The 27,964-nt window shown below is 36.6% G+C and overlaps 1 protein-coding gene across 1 annotated transcript; it reads left to right on the top strand.

Annotated features, from left to right (window-relative positions):
* The first annotated feature begins 4,105 nt into the window (after window positions 1–4,105).
* On the top strand, window positions 4,106–26,859 carry LOC149839540 (uncharacterized). Its single transcript, XM_090004171.1, has 6 exons — window positions 4,106–4,312; window positions 22,775–23,156; window positions 24,687–24,883; window positions 24,991–25,132; window positions 26,106–26,265; window positions 26,466–26,859. The coding sequence occupies exons 1-6, from the start codon at window positions 4,248–4,250 to the stop codon at window positions 26,489–26,491; spliced, it is 972 nt and encodes a 323-aa protein (XP_089860297.1). The 5' UTR covers window positions 4,106–4,247; the 3' UTR covers window positions 26,492–26,859.
* The last annotated feature ends 1,105 nt before the right edge of the window (window positions 26,860–27,964 follow it).

Genomic DNA, 27,964 nt, shown 5'->3' with positions numbered 1-27,964 from the left:
CAATCCTGCTGACAGGGTAGAAAATTTATGCTCTATTGCAATGGACATTTCAGCCTCCAAACTGAACCAAACGAGACAAAACAAGATTCTAAATTTAAGCCCTTGATATATAGAATACTCTAGTATTTTTAATTTTATTCATTGACCTCATTTTTATTGAGACATCAATTTTCTTCTGAGACTAGTCAAAATAAAAAAAATGAGAACAAAATAGCCAAGATTCAAACTCATGCAAGATCTATTAAACAAGAATAAGAAACATGGTGAAACTCATACAATCATTATGTTTAGATTCTCTAAACACATTTACAACATCATACAACTCATCTTTGATCATATTTGGGCTAATATTGCTAAACATTAACAAACATAATCCAAAAATCACAAAACCTTCATGAAATATATTAAATACGATTTTATTTATGGAAGAATCACAAAAGACATAAAAATAACATGGAATAATGAATTATTTATTCAATAACATGTTGTTTAATTATGCTATACATATCCTAATCTATCATATATGATTAGATTAACTTTTTTTATCATAAAACATCAAAACTCTAACATTTTTGGCAAAACCTTCTTTAAAACAATTTTTGCGTATTTTTAGCCAAGATCTATGCAAGAGACATATTTATACCATCAAGATCTATGAAAAAATAGTCAAAAACATGCTTTTACATTCATTATTCGTGCTAAACAATCAAATAAAATACAAATATAGTTATTCACATGATTTTTGCTTTTTAGGGTTTCGAAACTAGTCTTTTCCAAATCATTTTCTTAAAACTGATCTTTCAAAACATCGTTTTGGGCTTTAAAAAAAATCCATTAAGATCTAATAGCCATAAATGTTCTAGGCATATATTATAGTAAGATTCAAGCCCAAAAATATGGTATGCTAATGCATCCCGAAATCGAACATCATAAAGTAGAGATTTTTTACCGAAAACATGCTTTCCACAATGACACTGCCACTTTTTCCTCCACTCGTACCTTGTTTCAGGCTGGATTAGACCTTCACCAATGTGGTTGCAGGTCTCTAATAGAGATATGAACTTTTCTAATGGCTTTCAGAAAGAAGAAAATGTGAGGAAGAAGAAGTGAGAGATGCACATCACTATCATAAGGGCCGCTATTTATGGATGAATTTAGGCAAGTGTCTCATCTCTAATATAAGAAATTAATATGTATTAAAATTTTTTATTAATAAAATAAGTAAATAAATTATGGGTCCTAACTTATTAAATTTTAAAATTGATTAAGCTAGAAAAGAAAAGTGAGGTCTTCTTACCATGACTTGTGCTCTAGTGACATGGTAACCTTTTGGGAGACCTACAGACCCAAACACTCAATAAAATTAGACGTTTAAATAGTCGATTTGATAGCTTTTGAAACGTAAATCATCATGGTGGTCTTAGATTTAATCATACACACATGGATCGGCAAGAAGATTTAGTTGACGTTAAAAATTATTGATTTTCGACCTACAATTAGGGATGAATTTTGGTCGATGATGAAAAATTTAAATCAACACCAATTTGGGTGTGTAGATAGTCGATTTCAATATCCTCAAACTAAAGAACATTGAGGTCGACTCTGATTTAATAATTAAGATACTGATTGGCCATAAATTTTGTCAAAATAATAATAAGGTTGTTGTGAATGTCCCACCCTATGGGGCCAATCCAATGAGATTAGATCCAAAAATCCTGAGTTATATCTAACCCAAATCATCCCTAACAAGATCCAAATGTCATGGATTATATCCAACTTAATTGGATTAGATCCAAATATCATGAGTTAAATTCACTACCTAATTTAAAGTCAAAATCCATATTAGACCTGAATACTAAGATTTAAATCCAAGTTTAATATCCATAATCTAAACATATACAAATCATTTACTTTCTTGTTTAGTCCACATATTTTAAATTTTACAATGATTCTTGCAATGCTCTTCATAACTTGAGACTTAATTTCACAATAATTCAAAATCAAGAAAATCAAGAAATTGCATTAATGTCACAGATGCAGATAAAATTTATCATTTATTCATTTTAATTGTCAATAAAAAAACTCGAGTTTTACATACTTTCTCATATATCCTTGAATTTCATAAATTTATGTGTGAAACACTTACCACTAATTTTGCAAATAGTTTATGTTTTTGCATATATTACACGCTCTTGCATGAAGTTATTTATGAATTTCTAGATATCACAAATATTGCTTAGTTATTTTGGCATAATTTAAGGCTCTTTTGTCTTTTCTCTCAAACCAATGGTTCACAATTTCCTTTCCTTTCGGCAATTATTTCTAACCCATTTGCGTATATCATACTTGTTCGCATATATGTTTCAAAATCTCATGAAGTATATTTACAAAAATCTTACTGATCGATAAAAATCAAACAGTTTTGCAAAACCGTTTCTCTATTAACGATTGCAAAAATTAGATAGTTAGTATGATTAACATAGAACTGAATATAATTGGTTTGCACAAAATCAGTTAACTTGAAGTTTAACAATTACAAAGTTACATTCAATACATGGGCTTTATTACAAAGTTATAATCAAAGTTTAACTTGATTCATTCAATTACAAAGTTTAACTTCCATCCAATTACAAATATAAGGTCAACTCGATATATTAAAAAAGTGCATAATTGTCCACAACTTAGCTAGCCGAACAGACTCTACCAGCACCTCTCTAACTAGTGTCTTTGTCTTTTCATTATCTTTCACATCTTTGGAAACCCTTTCCTTTATGTGCTTGTAGAACTTGATCATACAGTTCCTTATATATGTGACATCTTGCTAAAAATAACCTTTTATTAGCAAACAACTAAATACAACGAACATCTCAAACTAGTGAACAACTGACATATAAACACATATTTGCGTAAAGTTCAATCTCTAGTTTCTGTCCAAATACTGCATATATTGTATGACAAATATACCACAGTCATACCTATAAAACGAGAAAATATTAAGTAAAAAATGTATACTTATATGAAATGAATTAACAAACAAATGCAAGCAATTAATTCTTCTCTTGTTGAGGAATACCCTCTATCCTCTACGTCGTTCAATCTTTATAATAGTCAAACCTAAATTGCGCTAAAAAAATAAAGTTGTAATACATATGCACAAAAAAGAAATAACAAACATAAACAAAAAAGAAGATAACAAACATACACAAAAAAACAAGTATATTGTTGAGCAAGTTATGTTATCATACTATTTGTTTGAGATTTTTATCTACTAAATATGTGCTTGGCATGAAATTGTATAACCTGAGGTCATTTTCCTTGATATTCATTTTCCAAAGAACCCAGTGCTCATTGCCCCAGTTGAAAGGAATTAAAAGTTGTAATATAAATATAATATAACGTCGTTGTGCACATGAAAATTTATTTGTAAGTATGCAAAGTTGTGTAAAAACATACATTGAAAACATCAAGAAAATGATACGGCAAGTCGGTGCTCTCTAAGCAGTTAGTTGCCTCACCTCACTTCCCTTTAGTTGCGATAATTTGTTGTGAACAAACAAGATTTACCAGTTAGTTTTTATTAACCGGTAGTAAAACAATATAAGCATCATTTTTATAACTCATAGAAAAATACAGAATAAGGTAAAAGATCTTTGACAAGTTGACTCTTTTTATAGCAACTTAGATTCTTTTTATGAATCTTACTAAATGCTACATAGTAAACTCGCGGTAACAAACAAACAATTACATGCAAACTTAACAAAAAAATAAACAAGTTAACATGCAAAACTAATACTTACTTCACTTGCAAAAAGAGTTTCTTTGCCGAATAATGTTCAAATAAATCTTAACAAAAAGGACGCAGTCCACGCGGGTCCTGTTCGCGGACATGCGTTGACTTCCCGGCTTATCCTGTCCACGCGGGTCCGCGATTCGAGCGCTCCCGACGCAGTCTTTGCAAAGGCCTTAAGCTAAAAGGACAAGGGTATTTCAGCGATATTAACATTTCCGGTCCTACCGGTTACACGTCCGTCTCTCCGACCCTTCGTTCAAAATGGAGAAGCGTGGCGAAGACCCATAAGTTTCTTCTGCCCCTCTCAGACGCACCTACCCCTCTCCTCCTCCTAAAGTAGAGGACACAGAACGGAAGAGCAAAAAAAGGAAAAATAAAAAGAAAATCCAGGAAAATCCTAGAAGTAGAAGGTTATAAATCCCGACCGTTAGTATTGGCGGGGAGACAGTGGGGGACGATGGCGGTGGAGGCGGAGGCGGCTCCCGAGCTCAGTCTCTCCCAAACGGATATCAACTGGGACAGGTCTCTCTCTCTCTCTCTCCAAAGATTCTTCATTCAGTTTTTTTCTTTTTGAAAATTTAGGCTTTTACTTCGTAGTTCTATTTATGCTTAGTTGCTCTTAATTTCTGATTCTAGTTCTCTTTTCGGATAAAGTTTCTCTTGCTTTTTCAGCAATGAATCTGTGTGATTCATTGAGTTTGTTTTAGATAAGAATCATCAGGGCTCACAAAACCTTAGTTTTCCTTTTTAATTTATGGAAAAAAGGGTTTCGTTATATAAATAGAATGAGGTGGGTGATCAATGATGGGCTCACAAAACCTTAGTTTTCCTTTCTAATTTATGGAAAAAAAGAGTTTCTTTCTATAAATAGAATGAGGTCGGTGATCAATGATGGCCTCACTTGTGCTTTCTCTTCCTATATGATCATCTAGAAATGAAGGCTTAATTCTGTTTTTTATTCATGCTTGGTCGCTGTGAGGCTGATCTTGTTGCCATCGGCAGCTTGACTGCGACGCCTCCGGTGACTTGGGAGTCTTCTTTTACGTGCTGATTGGTTTTGCTTGTTCTCAACCGAATGGGCATTTTAATGGTTTTTAGTGTTTAGTGGTGTCGCTGAAGAAATTCTACCTCGTGGGAAAGCTTGAAGTGCTTCTTCTGTTAGAAGGTTATGTTTGCGTTTGATGATCGCATCTTTCTGGGGCGTGTCCTTATGTGTTGAGTTAATGGAAGGGAAATCCAGTTAATGTTCTAGGTTTGTGACTTTAGGATCACACTCACGACGGTTAAGGTGTCATGTTAATGAAACCGATCCTACTAAATAAGTAACCAAGTTTCATATGTAATCAAGAAAGTTTCTCAGTGAAACCAAGTGCCATATGTAAACAAGAAACTTGTTTCCAAAAGGACTCTCATCAAGATAAGAGTCCTTGGCTAAGTTGACGTTTTTGAGGTTTGGTTTTAGGAGCTGAATAGGAAACTCCTAACAGCCTCCTTGTGTATATATATATATGTATTGGGTTCTTGAAAAATAATAAGAGGAAGAGGGGTGAGAGTTAGGGAGCCGCAGACTTAGGTTATTCAACGAACCGAACCATGTTAATATTCATGAGTCTCTTGTGTGTGTGTGATTGTATTTTGGTATCAGAGCCATAATAGACCGATCACGCTGATCGTGTTTGAGAGGTGATGTGGTGCTGGAATCGTGTCCTAGCCAGCCACCAGCGTTTCTGGGTGATTCTGTGTGCATGAAGGAGTGTTGCAGTGCATGTGCAGCAACCGTGATCCAGGCAGTCGTGTCCCAAGTGCAGCAGTGTGTCTGCAGCAACCATGTTCCAGGTTGCCGTGACCCAACAGTGTCCCACGCCTCACACATGTTTCAACGGTGTCCCAGACATCGTACACATCCCAGGAAGCCGTGTCCCAAGCTGCGTACGAGAGTTCTGATGTGTTTAGATTCAAGATCTAATGACTTCACAATCAGGCTCAACCGGTTCTATGGTCAGTGTAATACTTTCTCGAGTTTAGTTTCAAATAACTGGTGTAGACGATGGCCTGGACCCTAGAAATAGAGAAGAGAGAGAGAGAAGAGAGAGAGAGAGAAGAGAGAAAGAGAGAGAAGAGAGAGAGACGGCTGCAAAGAAAACCTCAGAACTCATAATACGATTAGGGCCTCTCTCTATGTTAAATAGAGAGAGGCTTAAAGACCTAATTACAATACAGCCCCATTATAAAGAACTAAATTACAAAAAGCACCTTAATGAAAGATAACTCTACTTAAAACCACCTATTCTCAACACTCCCCCTCAAGCTGGAGCATAGATATCAATCATGCTCAGCTTGTCACAACATTTTTGAAAAATTTGGTCTGGCAAGAGGTTTTGTGAACATATCTGCAACTTGGTCTTCCGACTTTAGATATTGGGTAGTGATATGACCCGCTTGAACCATATCCCTTACATAGTGGCAATCAACCTCAATGTGCTTTGTTCTCTCATGAAATACAGGATTGTTCGCTATATATGTTGCAGCTTTGTTATCGCACATCATGGTCATCGGAGAAGAAACCTTCACCTGGAGATCAAGAAGCACAGTACGAACCCACATCAATTCAGCAGCTGTTTGGGCCATAGCCCGATATTCTGATTCTGCACTAGACCTCGAAACCACATTTTGCTTCTTACTTCTCCAAGAGATTAAGTTGTCTCCCAGGAACACACAAAATCCTGTGGTAGATTTTCTATCTACTACAGATCCTGCATAGTCAGCATCAGAATAGGCCACTATATCCAGAGGTCCACCTTTCTTGAACAATAACCCCTTTCCAGGAGAAGATTTTAGATATCTGAGAATCATAATAGCTGCATTCTAGTGTACCTCAGTAGGTTTGTCCATAAACTGACTGACTTTACTCACTGCTAAAGCAATATCTGGCCTGGTCACAGTTACATACAGTAGTTTCCCAACTAGGGAGCGATAGCTTTTGCTATCAACCAGTTTTGACCCTTCTTGCTGGTTTAGCTCCCAACATTCCTGTTTCCTTTAATAAGTCAAGAACATACTTTCGTTGAGACAAAACCATCCCTTCACGGCTCCTGGCAACTTCTATACCCAGAAAATACCTGAGTGAACCAAGGTCTTTTGTAACAAAGTGTTTGTGAAGATGAGCCTTTGTGGCTTCAATAGCTTTCACATCATCACCTGTAAGAATGATGTCATTCACATATACCACCATAACAACTATGCCAGAGCTAGTTTTCTTTATGAATAGTGTATGATCTGCTACTGACCTATTAAAGCCAAAACCTAACATTACTTCAAACAACTTCTGAAACCATGCACGAGGACTTTGTTTCAAGCCATAAATTGCCTTTTTCAATCTACACACCTTCCGACACTCCCCCTCAACCTCGAATCCTGGAGGTTGTTGCATGTAAACAGTTTCAGATAGGTCCCCATATAGAAATGCATTTTTCACATCTAATTGAGACAGGCTCCAACCATGCTGCACAGCTACTGAGAGAACAAGACGAATGGTACCCATTTGTGCAACAGGAGAAAAAGTTTCAAAGAAATCAATACCATATGTCTGAGTATACCCTTTGGCTACTAATCTGGCCTTGTACCGTTCAATGGAACCATCAGATTTGTACTTTATCGTATATACCCATTTGCATCCAACAATGTCAGCATCTGCAGGGGAATCAACTAGGTCCCAAGTATGCTGAGATATTAAGGCATCCATTTCTTCTTGCATAGCCCTCTTCCAGTGAGTATGAATCTCGGCCTGCTGATAGTTCCGAGGAATAACTTCAGCAGATAAAGCTGAAATAAAAGATTTCATCTGATTTCCAATTCTGGCTTCAGAGACAAAACGAGACATGGGATATAAAGTACATTGTCGTGTCCCCTTTCGTAGAGCAATCGGGCTGTTATCATCATCATGAAGATCATTATTGTCAGTAGAACTTACCTCAGGGGAAGAAGAGGGAGGCACTTGAGGAGGTGGATCTCTACGCACATATACCAATGGAGGATTATGAAATCTGGAAGAGGATGAAGTGTGGTTCGGGAATGAGGGCACGGATTCCAAGGGAAAAGGGGGTATAGGTAATGGGCAAGACTCAGCTGGATCAACCTGCAGCGGGGAACCAGTATTAGAGTAATATGGAGTGGATTCCAAGAAAGACACATCCGCACTGACATACTCTCGGCGAAAAGTAGGATCATAACATCGATATCCCTTTTGATTTTTGGGATAACCTATAAATATGCACTTTGTAGCTTGAGCAGCTAATTTATCACGGTCAGGGCCAAGTTTGTGTACAAAGCAAACACATCCAAACACTTTGGGCGAGAGGGAGAAAAGAGGGGTATTTGGTTTTAGGATATGAATTGGAATTTGATCACCCACAGAAGAGGAAGGCATGCGGTTGATCAGATAGCAAGCAGTTGTAATTGCATCTCCCCAGTATAACGCAGGAACATTTGATTGGATCATAATGGTCCTGGCAATATCAAGTAGGTGATGATGTTTTCGCTGAGCCACCCCATTTTGTTGAGATGAATAGGCACAGGAAGTTTGGGGTTGGATGCCACTATCATGGTAAAATTGCAACAGACTTTTTGATTTAAACTCGAGAGCATTATCAGTGCGAACAATCTTGACACTGGATTCAAACTGAGTCTTTATTTCAAGAATTAAAGATTTGATAATATTTGGAACATCAGATCGTTCCTTTATTAAAAACACCCATGATAACTTAGAGAAATCATCAACAATAACTAGATAGTATCGACACTGAGTCCTAGTAGGAATCTTACTAGGACCCCATACATCTGCATGAAGAAGTTCAAAGACTTTATTACTAGACTGACTCTGACTCGAAGGGAACGAACTGCGATGATGCTTGCCCAGCTGACATGCTTCACACTGAAATGATGCGGTGGAGGGAATCTGAGGAAAGACCGAACGAAGCTTTGACAATGAAGGATGACCAAGACAACGATGCCACTGAACAGGACTAAATGAATGGTCCACCGCTGCATGCACAGTACCCATTGGATGATGTAAGTAGTAGATTCCATTTTCTTCATAGCCTCCACCAATCTTCTTCCCCGTCAGCAAATCCTGAAAATGACAACCCATTGGATCAAATATTACTCTACAGTTTTGTTCTTTTACAAGACAACTCACAGAAAGTAAACTCTGAGGAAATTTTGGGGCATGAAGAGCATTTTTCAACTGTAATGAGGAGGATATAGAAATATTTCCCTGACCAACAACCGGGGAGGTACTCCCATCGGCTAATGAGACTCCAAGCTGAGCCTTAATATCCTTCAGATCTGAAAAAACAAGTGAATTTCCACACAAATGCCTGGATGCACCATAATCAATAATCCACTTACTGTCAGTCGGATGAAGAAGATTTCCGGTTGAATAGGCAACACCAGCAACAGGAGAGGTAGAGCTCAAAGGACGAAGAGCTATCAGCTCATCATATTCAGCACGACTGAGGGTTATACTACTGTCACTTGCAGAAATATTGTCTTGTGCCTTTGTTGCCTCGAGAGAAGTAGTATTAGCTCTAGGAGCATATGACTTTGATGAAGATGAGGTTGGTCGGCCATGCTTATCCCAGCAACGATCTTCTAAATGTCCAGATTTTCCACAGAATGTACATTGAAGCTTTCCTCTGCCTCCCACACCTCGGCCGCGACCTCGTCCTCTGATGTTCTGAAGATTTCCACGTCCATAACCAGATGAGACAACTAAGGCAGAAGACTGAGTCACAGGCTGAGAATGTGGAAGAGATATAGCAAGTCTGCTTAGACGGTTATATGCCTCAGCAAGAGTAGGCACATCCGACCCAGTCAACATTTGGACTTTTGCAACAGAAAATTCTGAAGATAAACCTGTAAGAAACCTAGCAACCATAGTTTGTTCTTGATGATCCTTTTGTTTCGAACAACAGAGAGGTCTGTGAGCATTAAGTCTTTCAAAAGCAGCTTTTACGGAGGCATAGTACTGGGCCAAGGTTTGATCTCCCTGCTGTAAATTGTATATTTCCTATTCGACTTGTAGGATACGACTCACATTAGTTTCTTGTGAGTATGTATCTCGAAGATTGTCCCACATCTGTTTGGCGGTATTATAATAAATTAAACCATCTGCAATATGGGGTTCGGCACTATTCATAATCCATGACATGACTATGTCATTATCTTCATCCCAAGTAACATATTTTCCCACCTTTTCAGTGGGTCCATCTTCCAACAAGATATGTTTTCTACGATGTCCAGATACCGACATCATAAATGTTCTGGACCACCTGGCATAGTTGGTTTCATTTAACCTCACAGACGAGCCGTACGAAAAGGGATTGGCAAATGCCTTATATTCTCCCATATGTTCCAATTTTGAATCACCTTTCGAAGTTTCAGCCATACTGCAGGTAAAAAAAAACTGGACAGTCTCCACACTATCCAAAAAAAAAAACCGCGTGTTACACCCACACGCCAACTGATATTCCAACCAGCAGTTGTTCACTTACGAACAACAATAAAAAAAAAACCCACTACAGTAGTGAGCAACAGCCCACAAGCAGACAGATAATTCAGCACTTCAGTGATTCATAGCTAACTCGACTTCTGCATATGCAGAAAAAATTTTCATAACAGGGGCAGCTCCCCAGACATATACAGTTTGACAATACGTCATTAATTTTTCTCGAGCAACACCACTAAGAGTTGGATTGCTGGAGAAAAAAAAATAAGCAGGAAGTACCAGCACCAATCAAACTCCACACAGCCACGATATCACCAATCAAACTCCACACAGCCACGATATCAAGATACACAAAACATTTTCAGTGCAAAGAGTACCAGCACCAATCAAACTCCACACAACCACGATATCAAGATACACAAAACAGGCCCCCAACCATATGTAAAATCACCAACAGTAATCAGACTCCCAACAAACTCCCAACAGGTAGCCACGAAACCGAGACAGTAGGCAGTCATGAAATGATAAAAGAAGCTGCGAACTCACAGCAAGCATCCACGACAAGAAGCTGCGAACTCACAGCAAGCATCCACGACCAACTGCGTGATCAGATCTGTCAACAGATCCAGAAAAAAAAAAATTCATCGCTGACCTGATTAGATATTTTTCCTTTTACTCATTAGATCTGTTGACAGATCTGGTGGCCTCCACGATCTGATGGCCTCCACTATCGATCGAGCCTTGATCAGACTCGATCACGCTCCCACGATCACGCTCCCACGGTCGGTACAGCTCTGATACCATGTAGACGATGGCCTGGACCCTAGAAATAGAGAAGAGAGAGAGAGAAGAGAGAGAGAGAGAAGAGAGAAAGAGAGAGAGACGGCTGCAAAGAAAACCTCAGAACTCATAATACGATTAGGGCCTCTCTCTATGTTAAATAGAGAGAGGCTTAAAGACCTAATTACAATAAAGCCCCATTATAAAGAACTAAATTACAAAAAGCACCTTAATGAAAGATAACTCTACTTAAAACCACCTATTCTCAACAACTGGATTGAAATAACTATTTGTTACGGAGGAATCAAATTGAATCAGTTATGAAATGTCGAGATTTGTTTAAGTTCGTAAATGGTTTGTATCCTGCTCCATCTAAGTATGTGACATCTGGAAAAGATGATTATGTTTGTATGAACCCTAAATACCAATCTTGGTAGAGGGCTGACCAACTTGTCTTGAGTTGGATCAAAGCAATTGTGTCTGAATCTCTTTGGAGCCAAATCATTAGAATCCCTATGGTTCATGATGCATGGTTTGTTCTTGAGAAGTCCTATGCTTCTCAATCCTCTCTATGAATCCTTCAGCTCAAGGATCAGTTAAGAAACATTAAGAAAGACGAAGATGATATGGTTGATTACTTAAATAAGGTGAAGTTGATGGCCGATTCTTTAATGGCTGCAGGAGAGGAAGCTGGTGACAGTGATCTTGTCCAGTCGACCCTTAATGGTCTCTCAACTAAGTATGAAAGCTTTATAACCACGATCACTATTGTTCCATCTAAGTATTTACCTATGTTCGTTGATATTTTTGATATGTTGTTAAATCAAGAATATAGGCTTGCCTTGATTCGACCCAAACCAAGTCAGCCAATTCAAAATAATGCCACAGTTGCAACCTTTTTTGGTGAGAGAGGACGAGGTAGAAATAAATTTACATTCTGTGGCAGGGTTGGCCGTGGTCGTGGTGGTCAAGGTCGTTGATTCAATAATGGAGTCACCAACTGTAATCCTTCGAGTTCTAGTGATTCCTTCGGTGCGCAAGTCATATGCCAATATTGCGGATGATATGATCATATAGCTCATCAATTCTTTTATATTACTAAAGCCTTCTCTGCTATTGCCCTAAACTCCGTATCTGATAATCTGTGGTATCCTTACAATGGTGTTGTTAAATTATATCATGTATACATATATTTATATATATATATAGAGAGAGAGAGGGATACATATGCATACATACATATATATATACATACATACATATATATATATATATATATATATATATATATATATTTGCTCCAGGGGCATTTCTGTCATTTTCCATTTTACGCGTATTCACCCTTGTGAATGTGCATGTAACTTTTCTTCATTTTCTTTTTTTCTCTCTTTCCTTTTTTCTTTTTCTTTTTCTTTTTCTCTTTTCTTTTTCACCTTTTTGACTAAAAGTCAAAGGAGGGGGAGACGTTGGACCCCCCTCCAACAGTTAGATTTCTAACCGTTAGAGGGGCTCCAACGTCTAGTAAGAGCCCCTCCTTTTTGGTCTCCTCTTGTATTATAAATAGGGGTGTCCCCCCTCTAATTGTATTCATTCTTTTGGGAGCCTTTGTGCTCACCTTTGCTCAATAGATTCAATCTTTTGCATTTCAAGTGTTTTCTTTGTACCTTTATGTACTTTTTATTCAAGTGTTCTTGGTGTGTCTTTGTACACATATCCCTTCGTGGAGCTTGTGTTTGTAGTGCACATCTTTGAAGATATTTTTACATGGTATCAGAGCTTGGTTGGGAGAAAAGAAGATCGTGTGTTTTGTTCTCTCTATTGGGTGCCTCGAAAAGCATGCCATCAAGTTTGGGTGATTGGGGTGAAGACTCGTTTCTTCATTCAATATTTTAGAAGCATCCTACCTCAAGTAGGACCTTATATCTTATTGTGGTACGCATCTCTTTCTCTTTTTCTTCTCTCTAATGGGCGAAAAGGACTCCCACTTCTCTCTTGGCTTCAAATTAAATGGATCTAATTATCATGTATGGGCCGAAAATATGGAGGTTCATATCAAAGGTAAGGGTCTTTGGGGATATGTTCAAAGAACTATTCCCGAACCCGAACCTAAAATTACTACCATTGAGAGAGGAGAGATGAAGGTCCTTGACGGTAAAGAAAGAGAAAAGGTGTTTCAAGAATACAATAAAGGGCATGAAGAGTGGGAGATGAAAAACTACAAAATTTTTCCGTGGTTTTTCTCTTCGGTAAAAACCAAGATTAATGCCAATATATTGAAATTCAAGAAAGCTTATCAAGTATGGGAGTATCTTGAACGAATGTATACGTCAAGAGACTTGTTCTATAAGTATTACCTCCAAAAGAAGGCTTTAACTCTACAACAGGGAGAGATGTCGGTTAGAGAGTATTTTGTCGAATTATCCGCTATATGGGATGAACTTGCTATCCTCGAACCTGAATGGAGTGGAAAGGCAATCGACCTAAGGCAAAAACAACTTGAAGACTATGTAACAGGGATTCGGCTAGCAGGGTGCCGCACCCACGTCGATGCGACTCGATGTGGGTGCGGTCAACCCGACCTTGGGTGCGTTGACTGCACCCAGGGTCATTTGGTCCATTTATTTTATTTTATTTTTATTTTTTTGCCCTATGAAATGGGCTGCGGAATTAAAAAAAAAATCTTGGGGGGGGGGGGCGCCGGGGGGAACCCCCTTATATATATATATATATTACATTTTTGCCCCTGTCGCACCCGGGTTTTTTGGAAGTGTCGAATCCCTGCACCCGCACCCATGTGACATAGCTTGAAGATGATCACTTTTTTAATTTCCTAAATAGGCTTAGACCCGAATTCGAACAATCTAGATCCTCTCTTTTATCTTCCTTTTCTTCTTCACCTTTATAAGATGTTCTTACCAAATTAAGTGTAGAAGAGACTAGATTGGGAATGAATAAAACCAATCAAAATGTTTTGGTTGTCTCCTCTAAAAACGAGGATGAGGGAGCTTACGTTGTATCTAGATCGGGGAGCAATGTTAAACCTTGTAAACCTCTTCACTTCAACAAAAATCAAGGAGGAAGAGAAAATAACGAACAATATGGAAGAAGAGAGTATAGTGAAATCGTGTGTCATTTTTGTAAAGAATCAGGGCACATAAAACTCGTGTGTCCCAAGTGGAAAAAGATGGTGGCAATGTCAACAACCTTTAAAGAGGAGACGTTGCCTTCCTCCAACAATGCCAATCTATCTATAAATCAAATTATTGAAGCTCTTCAACCACTCTTCAAGGGATCTATTTTTGGAGCCGTTGCGTCCTCTTTCTCTCTTTCAGGTAAAATTCTTTGGCTTTTAGACTCAAGTGCATCCTTTCATATGACTCCAAATGCTTTTACATTGACCAACTATTCTAAAAAACCCTCACCATCATTTGTCTCTACTGCGGATGGGGCTTCTCTTGAAATTAAGGGAATTGAAGATTTTGAAAAACAAGTTTTTTTTGTTCCCAAAGTTAGATTTATTCCAAAATTAAATTTGAACTTGCTTTCTGTCTTTCAACTTTCGAATCTTGGATGTGATATAAAATTTTCATCACATAAATGTTGGATACAGGATCGCCAGTCCGGAAAGTTGATTGGGGAAGGCTCTAGGAAGGGTGACCTCTATTTTATGGAATCTCTTTAAGTTCCAAAAACTTTTTTTTGTAACATTGCCCAACATAAAGATATAAATGTTTGGCATAAACGCCTTGGGCATCCAAATATTGATAAGCTTTCTCATATTCATTTTGCTAAAACATTATGTAAAGAAAATTTCAGTTGTAATGATTGTATTCTGGGAAAATGAGAAGCTTACATTTTGGATCAAGATCTATGTTTTCAACTAAGCCTTTTGAAATTGTGCATTCGGATGTATGGGGACCCGTGCCTGTAGTATCTAAGGGAGGGTTTTCATATTATGTTATCTATGTTGATGACTATTCAAGATACAGTTGGATATACTTTCTAAAATATAAGCATGAAGTCTTTTTCACTTTTAAGAATTTTCATGTAACGATAGAAACCCAATTCAATAGAAAGTTACAAATCTTTAGAATAGATTCAGGGGGTGAATTCCTCTTAAATGAATTTAAAGACTATATAGAGAGTAATGGTTTAGAATGGTTGACAGATTCAGGATATTTATAGGCTTGCAAAGATGAGAGATAGGAAATCGAGGGATCTGGGTATGGTTAGATGTATCAAAGATGAAACACAAAGGGTTTTAGTCAAAGATGAGGAGATTAAGGAGAGATGGAAAAATTATTTTGATAAGCTATTTAATGAAAGTCATGCTCAGGATCTTGGAGACTTCTCTATTCCTTTTCATGAGATGAATCATGACTTCATGCGCAAGATTCAAAAGAAAGAAATTGCAGAGGCTTTGAAGAAAATGAAATCAAGAAGGGCAGTTGGACCAGATGGTATTCCTATCGAGGCTTGGAAATGCTTGGGAGAGAAAGGTTTAGAATGGTTGACAAATATTTTTAACAAGATTTGGCGGACAAATAAGATGCCTAATGAGTGGAGGAAGAGTACTTTGGTGCCTCTATATAAAAATAAGGGTGATATACAAGATTGCACAAACTATCGTGGTATAAAACTCATGAGTCATACTATGAAACTTTGGGAGAAGGTGATTGAGTCTAGGTTGAGGAAGGTTGTCATGATATCGGAGAATCAATTTGGTTTTATGCCTGGAAGATCAACTATGGAAGCTATACATCTTCTTAGACAACTTATCGAGAGAAATAGAGAGAGGAATAAAGATTTGCATATGGTTTTTATTGATTTAGAGAAGGCATACGATAGAGTACCTAGGGACGTTCTCTGGTGGACAATGATGAAGAAAGGTGTTTCTCTCAAGTACATTAAAATAATTAAAGATATGTATGAAGGAGTAGTAACCTATGTTCGCACTTGTGGAGGGGTGACAACCAATTTTCCTATAACGGTTGGGTTACATCAAGGATCTGCTTTAAGCCCTTTCCTATTTGCTATAGTGATGGATGAGCTTACGAGATCAATTCAAGAAAATGTGTTGTGGTGTATGTTGTTTGTTGATGATATTGTTTTGATTGATGAGTCTAGAGCTGGGGTTAATGCTAAGTTAGAATTATGGAGACAAACATTGAAAGCAAGAGGTTTTAAGTTGAGTAAGAGTAAGACAGAATACATGAAATGTCGGTTTAGTAAGCAACGAAGTAATGATGAGAGTGTAGTGAAGCTTGGTGAGCAAGAAATACCGGTGGATGATTGTTTCAAATATTTGGGATCTATCATTCAAAAGTATTGAGAAATTGATGGAGATGTAAATCATAGGATAAAGGTTGGGTGGATGAAATGGAAAAGTGCAACTGGAGTGTTGTGCGATCGTAGAATGCCATTGCGGTTGAAGGGAAAGTTTTATAGGACGACTATTAGGCCTGCTTTACTATATGGTACGGAATGTTGGGCTGCCAAGAGACATCATATTCAAAAAATGAGTGTAGCTGAGATGCGTATGCTGAGATGGATGTGTGGAAATACAATAAAAGATAAGATTCGGAACGAGGAGATACGTAAGAAGGTAGGCGTTGCACCCATTGAAAATAAGATGAGAGAGAATCGTTTACGGTGGTTTGGACATATTCGGCGAAGGCCTAATGATGCTCCAGTTAGAAGGATGGAGAAATGGGAAAATATATTAGTTAAAAGAGGTCGGGGTAGGCCTAGGAAGACATGGATGGAGGTGATAGTAAAGGATATGAATGCTTTGAACCTCACCAAGGACATGGCATTGGATAGAAATGATTGGAGGAGAAGGATTCATGTGGAAGACCCATAATGATTTTCTTTTTTGGTTCATATCGCCGACCCCAATTATTTTGGGATGAAGGTGTAGTTGTTGTTGTTGTTGTTGTTGTTGTTGTTGTTATTGTATAGAGTAATGGGATCATTCATCAAAGATCTTGTTCCAAAAGTCCTCAAGCCGAACAAAAGCATAGACATATTATTGAAACTACAAGGACTCTACTTATTTCTCAAAAGATTCCAAAAAGATTTTGGGCCGAAGCTGCCCTGACCTCTGTCTATCTTATAAATCGTCTTCCTTCTAAAAATTTAAGCCAAATATCTTCTTTTGAAGTTTTATATAAAAAAGAACTTGATTATAACAGATTACGAATCTTTGGCTGCAAATGTTTTGTTCTCACTGATAAAAATGATAAGTTATCTCCTAAAGCCATTCCCTGTGCTTTTCTTGGTTATTCAGAAACACAAAAAGGTTTTAGGTGTTATGACCTTCAGAATGATAAACTGTACGTCTCAAGGAACGTCACCTTTTTGAAAAATGAAAGTGGTTTTGAGGACTCAACCCTCCCCGATAATGCCGATTACTCCTTTTTATTTGAATTACTAAATAAGAATAAAGATTTCTTCAGTGACGATGAGACAAATAATGAAAATGTTGATAATGAAGCTCCCCTGTCTGTTCAACCAGTAGAAGTTGTTAATGAATCAATTACATACTCACGTAGAGATAAAAATACGTTAGAAGTGCGATAGAAAGATATAGACCATAACCACTTACGAGAAAAAGTGAAAGGAATGGAGAGTGGGATATGCCAAGATTATGTCTTGGCTCATTAGTAGCGTTGACATCAAGAAGTGTTCAAGTCTTGCAAAACTTGAACATGCAAACAATGCATGAGATTATCTTAAGAGAATGTACTCTCTTAAAGATATTGCACATGTGTACAATTTACAAGATAATGTACGAAATATGGTTCAAAGGAACAAAAGCATTAGAGAATACTATAATAGTTTGTCCGAATTATGGGAAGAGTTGGCTCTTCTTAAACCAAAATGGCATTGTTCGGAAGACATAGAACTTCATCAAAATCAAATAGATACGGAGCATTTTTTTAATTTATTAATGGATTAAATTTATTAATCGATTGAGATTGTTGTGCGTTCGTAGAATGCCATTGCGGTTGAAGTTAAAGTTTTATAGGACGACGATTTGGCCTGCTTTACTATATGGTACGGAATGTTGGGCTGCCAAGAGACATCATATTCAAAAAATGAGTGTAGCTGAGATGTGTATGCTGAGATGGATGTGTGGAAATACAATAAAAGATAAGATTCAGAACGAGGAGATACGTAAGAAGGTAGGCGTTGCACCCATTGAAAATAAGATGAGAGAGAATCATTTACGGTGTTTTGGACATATTCGGCGAAGGCCTAATGATGCTCGAGTTAGAAGGATGGAGAAATGGGAAAATATATTAGTTAAAAGAGGTCAGGGTAGGCCTAGGAAGACATGGATGGAGGTGATAAAAAGGGATATGAATGCTTTGAACCTCACCGAGGACATGGCATTGGATAGAAATGATTGGAGGAGAAGGATTCATGTGGATGACCCAAAATGATTTTCTTTTTTGATTCATATCGCCGACCCCAATTATTTTGAGATGAAGGCGTAGTTGTTGTTGTGATGGATTGAGATTCCACCAAATCCGCTCTTCTTCATCGAGGGAAAGTTTTTTCGATAGAAGATACGATAGAAGAATTAAGTATGAAGGAAAATAGGCCTAAAAAGATAATCTCAAGTATGATGATGACTCGGTCCTAGCCGTATCTAGACCGAAAAACTATGTGCATACCTACAAACCCTCACACTATGGAAGGACAAATGATGAGAAGCAAGGAAATGAGTTTGAAAGAAAGTTATTTGTTATTATTATTGTGAACCGGGATATGTAAAAACATATTGTCCAAAATTAAAGAAGCTCTATGAGAAGAAAGTTGTCTCGATTGGACATCCACAAGAATCAAGTGAACCATTCATTGGAAACATGTCCTTAACGCAATTAGTGGAGGCACTTTGACCTCTACTCAAAGGAGCATCTTCATCTACTGGAGTTGCGGTCTCTTCTTTCGGTGTCTCCGATCCTGGTAAATCTCTTTGGCTTCTTGACTTAGGTGCCTCTTTTCATATGACACCAAATACTGATATGTTATCCGAATGTCATAATTCAAGTGGGTCAAATATTTTCACAGCCGATGGAACATCTATTGAGATAAAAGGAATATAAAAATTTGAAAATATCTCTCAAAATTCAACAAGATTTTGTATTCTACAAATTAGATATATTCTTAAATTTAACTTAAATCTTTTATCTGCTTCTCAATTATCTGACCATCGATGTAATGTTTCCTTCTCCTCTTGTGGTTGTCGAGTGCAGGATCACTAGTCAGGGAAGCTGATTGGGGAAGGTCATAGAGATAGAGTCTTATACTACATGGATTTTTTTGAAATACCCAAGAATACATTTTGTTGTAATGTTAAGAAAGTAGATTTGGATCTATGGCATAAGAGACTTGGCCATCCTAATGTATCCAAGAACCAATTTTTTTCAAAGATGATTTTTTTTTGTAATTTTGAAAATTTTACATGTGAAAATTGTATTCTTCATAAAATAAAGAGATTACCTTTTCAATAAAGAACCTTTGTTTCTTCTCGACCACTTGAATTAATACATTCGGATATTTGGGGACCTGCACCTGTTATATCAAATGGTGGCTTTATATATTATATAATTTTTGTGGATGATTTTACGAGACACTTGGATTTATTTTCTTAAACATAAGTATGAAATTTTCTCACACTTCCAAATATTTCATAATCGAGTCAAAAATCAATTTAAGAATGATATTTCTATCTTTCGCACTGATTCAGGAGGAGAGCTTTTATCAAAAGAATTTAAAGATTATTAAATATATACGGTATCACACATAAAAGATCATGTCCCTATACCCCTCAACAAAACGGTTTAGTTAAAAAGAAGCATAGACATATTATAGAAACAACAAGGACTTTACTTATTACAAATCAAGTACCTAAAGTTTTTTGGGCTAAAGCCAATCTAACTGCAGTTTACCTTATTAACAAAATGCCATCTTCTTCCTTAAAAAATGTATCTCTTATTGAAAAACTTTTCAAACAAATCTCAAATTACTCTAAGTTAAGGGTTTTTGGATGCAAGTGTTTCTTTTTTTCTGACAAAAATGACAAACTCTCGTACTATTCCTTATGTTTTTCTAGGATATGCAAATTATCAAAAAGGTTACAGATGTTTTGATTATAAAACTAAAAAGTTATATGTGTCAAGGAAGGTATCTTTTTTGGAAAAAAAAAGTTTTTTTGAAACTAAGAAAACTAAGGAAACAAATGAGTATTTTTTTAATTGGATTTAATTCTAAAGATTGATGATAGTGATATTGATGAAAACCAAGAAGTTAAAAATGATATGATAAGTGAAGAATTATCCCATAATTATCAATATTGTATTCAATACTCTAGGCCATGCGCTCTAAAAAAATATACCAGTACAGGAAGAGCTACAAACAAGGTCATCTAGAGTGTCAAAATTCTCGAAAAAATTTGTATCCTATGAGTCTTTTTCACCTAAGTATTAAGCCTACATTGCATTAATATATTCCTACTTAGAATCTTCCAACTATGCTTGAGTAGAGGAGCATCTTGAGTGGGTAGAAGCTACAACAATGAAATTAAATGCCTTAAAAAAGGTGAATACTTGGATTATTCAAGACATTCCACCAAGCAAAAAGCCTATAGGTTATTGATGGGTGTATAAACTTAAAACCAAGAGTGACAGAACTCTTGAAAGGTATATAGTCAGATTAGTTGCCAAGAGATATTTTAAAGAGTATGTGTTAGATTATGAGGAAACTTTTGTTCCAGTTGCTAGAATGACCATAGTTAGGACCTTAGTAGCTCTTGCCTCTGTAAAGAAATGGCCTATGCATCAAATGGATGTCAAAAATGCATTTTTCAATAGAATCTTTGGCTGAAGAAGTTTATATGGAACCGCTACCTAGCATTGTTATTACTAAAGAAAAAGTTTTTTGTTTAGATACGACCCTGTATGGCCTTAAACCAATCACCAAGGGCTTGGTATGACAAGTTTAGTCCAGTTATGCTTGAATTTGGTTTTCAATCTTATTTGACTGACACAACTTTGTTTGTTAAGATTTTTTATGCAATTTTTATTATCCTTCCCCTCTACGTGGACGATATGTTCATCACTGAAAGTGATAAACAGGGAGTTAAAAACATTAAAAGGTTTCTCAAAACACATTTTGAAATGACTGATTTGGTTTTTTTGAAAAAAATTCTTAGTATAGAAGTTGCTTATTCTTCTAGAGGCTATTTGCTGACTCAATCTAAGTTTGCTCTAGATATTATTGACAGGTCTGGTATCTCAGATGAGAAGAAGGCTGACACTCTCGAAGTTGTCAATGTCAAAATGAAGATTGATAATGGAGAACCACTTGAAAATTCAACACTTTACAAACAACTTGTCGGGGCACTGTCATATCTCTCAATTACGAGACCTGACATTGCGCATGCAGTTTACACAACAAGTCAATTTCAGCATGCTTCTACCACAGTTCATATGAGAGTTGTTTTGCGTATTATTATATATATTAAAACTTCTATTTTTTGAGGACTTTTCTTGTCTACTTCTTCCTCAGATTTAATTGCTTGTATTGATGTAGACTGGTAGGAGATCCAAATAATCGACGCTCAACTATTGATTTCTATGTATTTTTAGGCGAATCATTGATTTTTTGGAGGTGTGAGAAGCAACAGAAAGTCTCTCTTTCATCAATTGAAGCAGAGTATAGAGTCATGGCTACAACCACTATGGAAGTGGTTTGGTTAAGGAGATTGTTGAATGACATGAGTGTTCAGATTAAAGGAGCATCACAACTATGCAGTGACAACAAAAGTTTCATTTACATTGTAAGCAACCAAACCTTTCACAAATGAACCAAGCACATTGAGATGGATTGTCACGATGTATGAGAGAAATTCTTGATCTTCCTTATGTTTCTTCGGAATATCAATTGACAGATTTCTTTACCAAACATCTCGCAACTCTTAAATTTCACTTTCTCTTGGACAAGCTTCCAGTTATCCAACCGTAAGTTTGAGGGAGAGTGTTAAAAATAATGTATCATAACTAGACTAGGATTTTTTAGTTTCTGTTTTACTTTTTTAATTTTTAGTTTGGTTTGTATTCAACTAGTCAAAGTATTGACTAGTCAGTACAAAAGAGTCGTTGGACTCCCAACGGCTCTAAATAGAGCCGATGGGAGCCCAGCGACTCTCTCCTCTCATCTCTTTTTTTGTGTATAAATATGGGGCATTGTCCCCTCTCAATGTATGTTTTTAGTGTGGATTACAATCAATAAAAATACTATTTTTTCCTGTTGTTCTTGGAACCCATTTAGTGGGTATTTGTGTATGAACCTTTCTTGTGTTTCTTTTGAATGTTTATTTCAGTATTTTTAGTGGAACTCTTTGAGTGTCCATTGTCGGTGATCTAGTGAACATCCTTGAAGGAACTCATATTTTTACAGTTATTACTAGCTATTTGTCACTTGTTTGATTTGACAACAGATGCTTTTGAAGAATTTTGACTGTTCTTTATAAATGTATATTGTTTCTGCTGCAGTCATGCTAATTATAGTTTCAATTACAAATTTGTAATCATTCTTAATGTTCATCTTGTTTTACAAGAATCACTTATTTAGGTGACAAGTACAAGAATTTGTAATTGATTATCTTCTTTTTGGTCATGGTCTAAAAGGTTGGACAAGACAAGGTTCCATATTATAGGTGCCGTCCTATTTACTGTCCAGTCAGCCTTTCTCCATCCAATAGCAGTTCTGAAGACTAGATTGCAAGTTGCTGGACCTGGCTTTGAACACATGCATGGATTTTCACTATTTCGGAATATTTTGAAGAATGATGGGTTACCTGGAGTTTTCAGAGGTTTTGGCACATCTGCTATTGGGTCAATGCCTGGTAGGGTACTGTACTTAACGTCACTTGAAGTTTCAAAGGATTTGGTATTAAAATCCACGGAGAACTCTGATATGCCCGAAGCAACCCGTATCGCATTCGCGAATGGTGTAGCAGGCATGGTGTCCACTCTAGTTTCAGGTGCATATTTTGCGCCATTGGATGTGGTGAGTAAGCGAGTCCTTTTCTATTTTATTCCTGATAGTTCTTTACTTGATAATGTTATGTTACTGTAAATCTTTAATTTTAAGTACACCTTGCCGACTTCGTTCTATGTTTCTAACTTTCTAAATCTCAATATCTCCTGCTATCATGAAGTATTGCAAAATATATGCCATCAATGTTGTTAGAGATACCATGAATACAGTAGTGCTGCAGGATCCATGTACCTTTCTCATGGGTAGCATTGTGAACATGGAGCACTTACGCTTTCTCATGAAGGAACCAGGATATGCTTTCTTATAACTGTGGAGATATGTAAGAATGTTAGAACCAATATTGCGAAAATCATATTGCATCATACAATATGATGCAATAAATCATGGTATCTCATGTTCATAAGATATGATATGTTCTCCACCTCAAAAAAAAAACTACTTGTATCTTTTGTTCAAAATGTTTTAGTTAAGATCCTATAATCCTTTATTCACTTTTAGTGAGTCTGGTTTTAAAGACTTTATTAAGGTCTTATTTGTGCTCCTGATAAGGGGAAAAAATTTATATGGTGTGCTTCGTGCATCATGAAACATTTTCTAAGCATTAATCTTAGATCCTTCCGACAGATGTTATAGGTGTGTTTCTGCGATTCATACAATGAGTCTGTATGGTTGATCTTTCTGCAATGCCTCATGCTTTTTCACAAAATTGGTTTAAACATCTTTACTTGAGGTTTTGGTGTCAAGTATGATACGAGATGATGGGTTTAAAATGCCTGGGCTATTGAATAAAATTGTAAGAACAGTTAACCTGTAAAAATTAGATGCTTGAAACGATCCAAGACGACTTAAAAGCAGTACCTGGACAAAGTATAGCCTTTGTACAATCCAAGATTTACTGGAAGTGCTGCATGGTTATTGTGCAAGTGCAGACGTATGGTGGACTTGCAAGAATCTATTGTGCAAAAGATTGTAAGCTTTACTGGAATAAGACGTGATTCTTTTTCCCCAAGGTTTCTTTCTTTAATATAAATAAATGCAAATGTAACCTTGGCAGTCTCTCTCTCTCCAAAACTATCCTGCATCTAACCTAAATTTAGCGGTTCTTTTGTGTGTGTTTGCACAGACTAGGCAAAGCCTTTAACCCAACATAGATCATCTGTCTTGTTTACCTTTTATTTTATTTTTTTTTCAATTTTTTTTGTGGGTTCAGAGGGTGTTTAATGTGTAAGCAGTATGTGAAGTAATACCTTTCTCCATGGGAAATTTTATCAAAATAAAGCTGTCTTTGGGCATGATTTCCTTGGACAGTATGAAGAATTCCTTTAAGTGTTTTTCATGTTCATGATGATCCTAGAATGAAAATTTTACCATCTTTAGGCGGTTCTCATTTTCCCAGCTGGCAAATGTGGCTCTAATGTCATGAAAAGTTTTTATTTCTTTTTGTTTCATGAAAGGGAAACTTCTATTAGTTGTTTTTGTGATTGTCCATGTCGTTAATAATTTTGCATGCACTGGTTTTCTGGATCGAATATTTCTCAGGTGTGCCAGCGATTAATGGTGCAAGGAATTCCTGGAATGACTGTGTGTAATGGCCCATTTGATGCCATTCATAAAGTGCTGAAGGCTGAGGGATTTCGTGGATTATACAGAGGTTTTGGAATGACAACTGTTACCTATTCTCCCGCATCAGCACTATGGTGGGGTGCATACGGTGCTGCACATCATCTCATCTGGAGGTATTATTTAGTTTTCTGGTAGCACAACTTTGTTACGAATCCTTCTTAAATTCATTACTAGGAATAGCAATGTCATGATCTATTCAAGTTTATATAATCTCATATAGGACCTTAGGATACCGAGATGATGTTGGGAAGAGCCCGTCCCATCTAGAGATGGTCACTGTTCAGGCTGCAGCAGGAACCATGGCCGGTGCTTGCTCATCAGTTCTGACTACTCCGTTGGACACAATAAAGACGAGGCTTCAGGTGATTACTTCCATACTGTATTTCATGTGACTAGCTTTCTCACTGTAAAGATGGATTAAGTGTCTTAACTTGTTAACACACCCTGTAGCATCTTTTGTAAAAGAAGAAATGGGTCTTGTGAGATTGACAACGAATAGCCTTCTTCGACTTCACATTGGCAGAATAGAAATAATATGCTGAATAGCTTGTCAATTTGTATCTTTATCTCTTGTTTTTTTCTTGACAGTGATCAATAGTCCGGATGTTGAGTGCTGAATTCTGACTTTCTACACTTACCGGGGTATTTCATGCGTAGTCAAATGTATTGGTCTTGATATCATGGGAAAATCTTGGCAATAAAAAAAAACAATAAAAATAGCTGAAATAAGTAAGAAAAATAATATGTTTAGTTTAGGTAATAAAATACATGTGTAAAATATAGGGAAATAAGTAAAAAAAATATACAAAGGAGACACATTTAACATATAGAAAAGAAATTAAAAAAGTAACTGAAAATATCATGCTATAAATATCTTTGAAAATATCATGATATTTTATTTTTCCAAATAAAGGATTTATAAAACCGATATTTTCAAATTATCAGCAATATCTGTGACTCATTTTATGGTTACTAGACAGCTGAAATTTGTCATGTATATGATGGAATGGATTTCGTTGTTTCTGTGCATAAGTGTAGTGAAGGCCTGTGCCAACTACTGCTATTGCTCAACTAAAAGCATGTTGATCTTGCAAATTTCTTCTGTGGATTCTTTTCTTCCTATTTATCAATAATTTATGTAGTTTTAAGAGGTATTCACTTTATTGTCCATAAGTAGATCCAGTGCATCACTTACAGAAGAACATAAAATGCTTTGTGCTAATAATTTGAGCTGTAAAATTGTAATGGTGGGATGTTGGTGTATCCTTGATTTCCTGTTTCAGTGATTATTTATCTGCTGTTGATATGCTTTTCTGTTTCTTTTTGAGAACACAGGTCATGGACAATTATGGTGTGGGGAGACCGTCAGTTATTAAGACAGCAAAGATACTTCTCAAGGAAGATGGTTGGAGAGGCTTCTACAGAGGATTTGGACCTCGGTTTCTAAACATGTCATTGTGGGGAACCACCATGATAGTGACATATGAATTGATAAGTGAGTATTTTCCTGTCACCACAAACCTCTTTATTTCTTTGGGAACTTTGCTGCATCCCCACTTGCTAGATCTCATGAAGAGGATTTTTCCGATGATAAGAACTATCTTGGATTTCAGTTCAGGTTTCCTTGTTATTATAGGCTGTTGTTGTATGAATACAAACCAATGTTTTGTTAACTTACCCCTTTGTTTTAACTAGAGAGACTATCAGTGAAGCAAGGGTGACTTTTGGTCTTGAGATTGGGGGTATCATTTTGATGGATTGCTCAGGTCGCTCGCCCAGGTCCTGTTTTTCATGGACGGCTTCATGTGTATCATCCAAATTATGTATTTATAAAGAACGGAGGATGGGGTTCTCCGCAGTTTTCCCCTTCACCAGCCTGAGATGTGAACTATGATACTGGGGCTACCTGTGAGTGTTTTAGAGTTGCTGCTTCTCATGGGTGCTTGGTTACCTGTCTGGCTGCACCATTCGATGGAGACAATTTTGTCAACTAACTGTTCATTCATGCTGTATTTTGATTCTGAAAATTAGTGAGCTCATTCACGTCATGTTTATAATTTTAGAAAACCAAGAACTTCCAATAGTTTTTTATTTGTCTGCCTTCTTTAATATGAGGTACAGGATGATGATTCAGAATGAATCGATTAAAACATAAATGACCGATATTTAGTTATGACACGGTAGATTCAAGAGGCCAGAAGTCGGAAGCTGAACCACGGGAAATGAAGTAGCCAAGCATCAAGAATAACTCATTGTAGGGTTCTTCTGTAATGTCATTAGTCTGATATTACAGCAAGCCCTCCTTTGGGTGGAATTATAATATTGGTTTGAAAATTAAGGGAAATAAACCGGATATAACTATGTAAAAATAAACGATAAGAAAAAGGTCATCAAATCTGTTTCCACTTAAAACTCATAAAAGAAACAGAATGACAGCCCATGATACCATTTCTGCATTCTCAAAGCTGCATTGTGATTCCCCAGTGTATGGCTTATCAAGCGTACCAACAGTAAATATTGACAAGGAACTCCTCTTGAAAACCATAAATAAAAGTCCGAGAAATTTTCAAACAGAAAATGACCTGCTAAAAAGGATGTGTTTTTCCTAAAAACTTCACAATTCGCTAGATCTGTCCGATGATTAAAACTGCAAATAGCTGACTTTGTTAGAACCTTTTTTATCCTTCGTATTTGTTAAACCCAGGAAGTTTGTGTGATATATCACTCTGCTTGTTAGGTATTGCAAACTCTCACTTTAAAGGAGGTCCATACGTTTTTTTTTGCAGACCTCATGAAGCGCAAAAGATTGTTATCTATGTGATTTTCTTTGTTAATTGAAAATTCACAAATAACTTTAAAAAAATTATATATTTTATACCAAAGTTGCGGGAAACCGTGCGAACCTTCTTTATCTTTTTTTTAATCTTCACTTAAATGTGTGCATACATATTTTTTTGTGGTCTTCACGAAGCATGCAAAAACAAGTTTTGTGAACCTCGTTATGACCGTAATTCCGTAAATACCTTAGCAAAATTGTATATAAAATGTTATTTTTATGTTAGAGGTTTTTCATGAAATAAAAAGAGATTCTCTGTACTCTAGAGTTATTTTCGCATTTTCTAGGGTTTCTTTGCGGTCCCAAACTTGCTTGATCTTCAACAAAAAAATCCAGACTTTTCAACAATTATTTTTTG

This window comes from Nuphar pumila, chromosome 4 (genome assembly GCF_984573655.1).
Source record: "Nuphar pumila chromosome 4, dmNupPumi1.hap1.1, whole genome shotgun sequence".
Lineage (NCBI taxonomy): Eukaryota > Viridiplantae > Streptophyta > Magnoliopsida > Nymphaeales > Nymphaeaceae > Nuphar > Nuphar pumila.
Note: the sequence above shows the minus strand (reverse complement) of the source record. Positions and strands in the feature narration are given on the sequence as shown.

What these genes read in the sequence shown, in the direction of transcription:
- LOC149839540 (XM_090004171.1), top strand. Translation starts at nt 4,248, where the DNA reads ATGGCGGTGGAGGCGGAGGCGGCTCCCGAGCTCAGTCTCTCCCAAACG. An exon ending in ACGGATATCAACTGGGACAG is followed by an intron (nt 4,313 to 22,774) that starts GTCTCTCTCTCT and finishes ATGGTCTAAAAG; the next exon opens with GTTGGACAAGACAAGGTTCC. An exon ending in ATTTTGCGCCATTGGATGTG is followed by an intron (nt 23,157 to 24,686) that starts GTGAGTAAGCGA and finishes AATATTTCTCAG; the next exon opens with GTGTGCCAGCGATTAATGGT.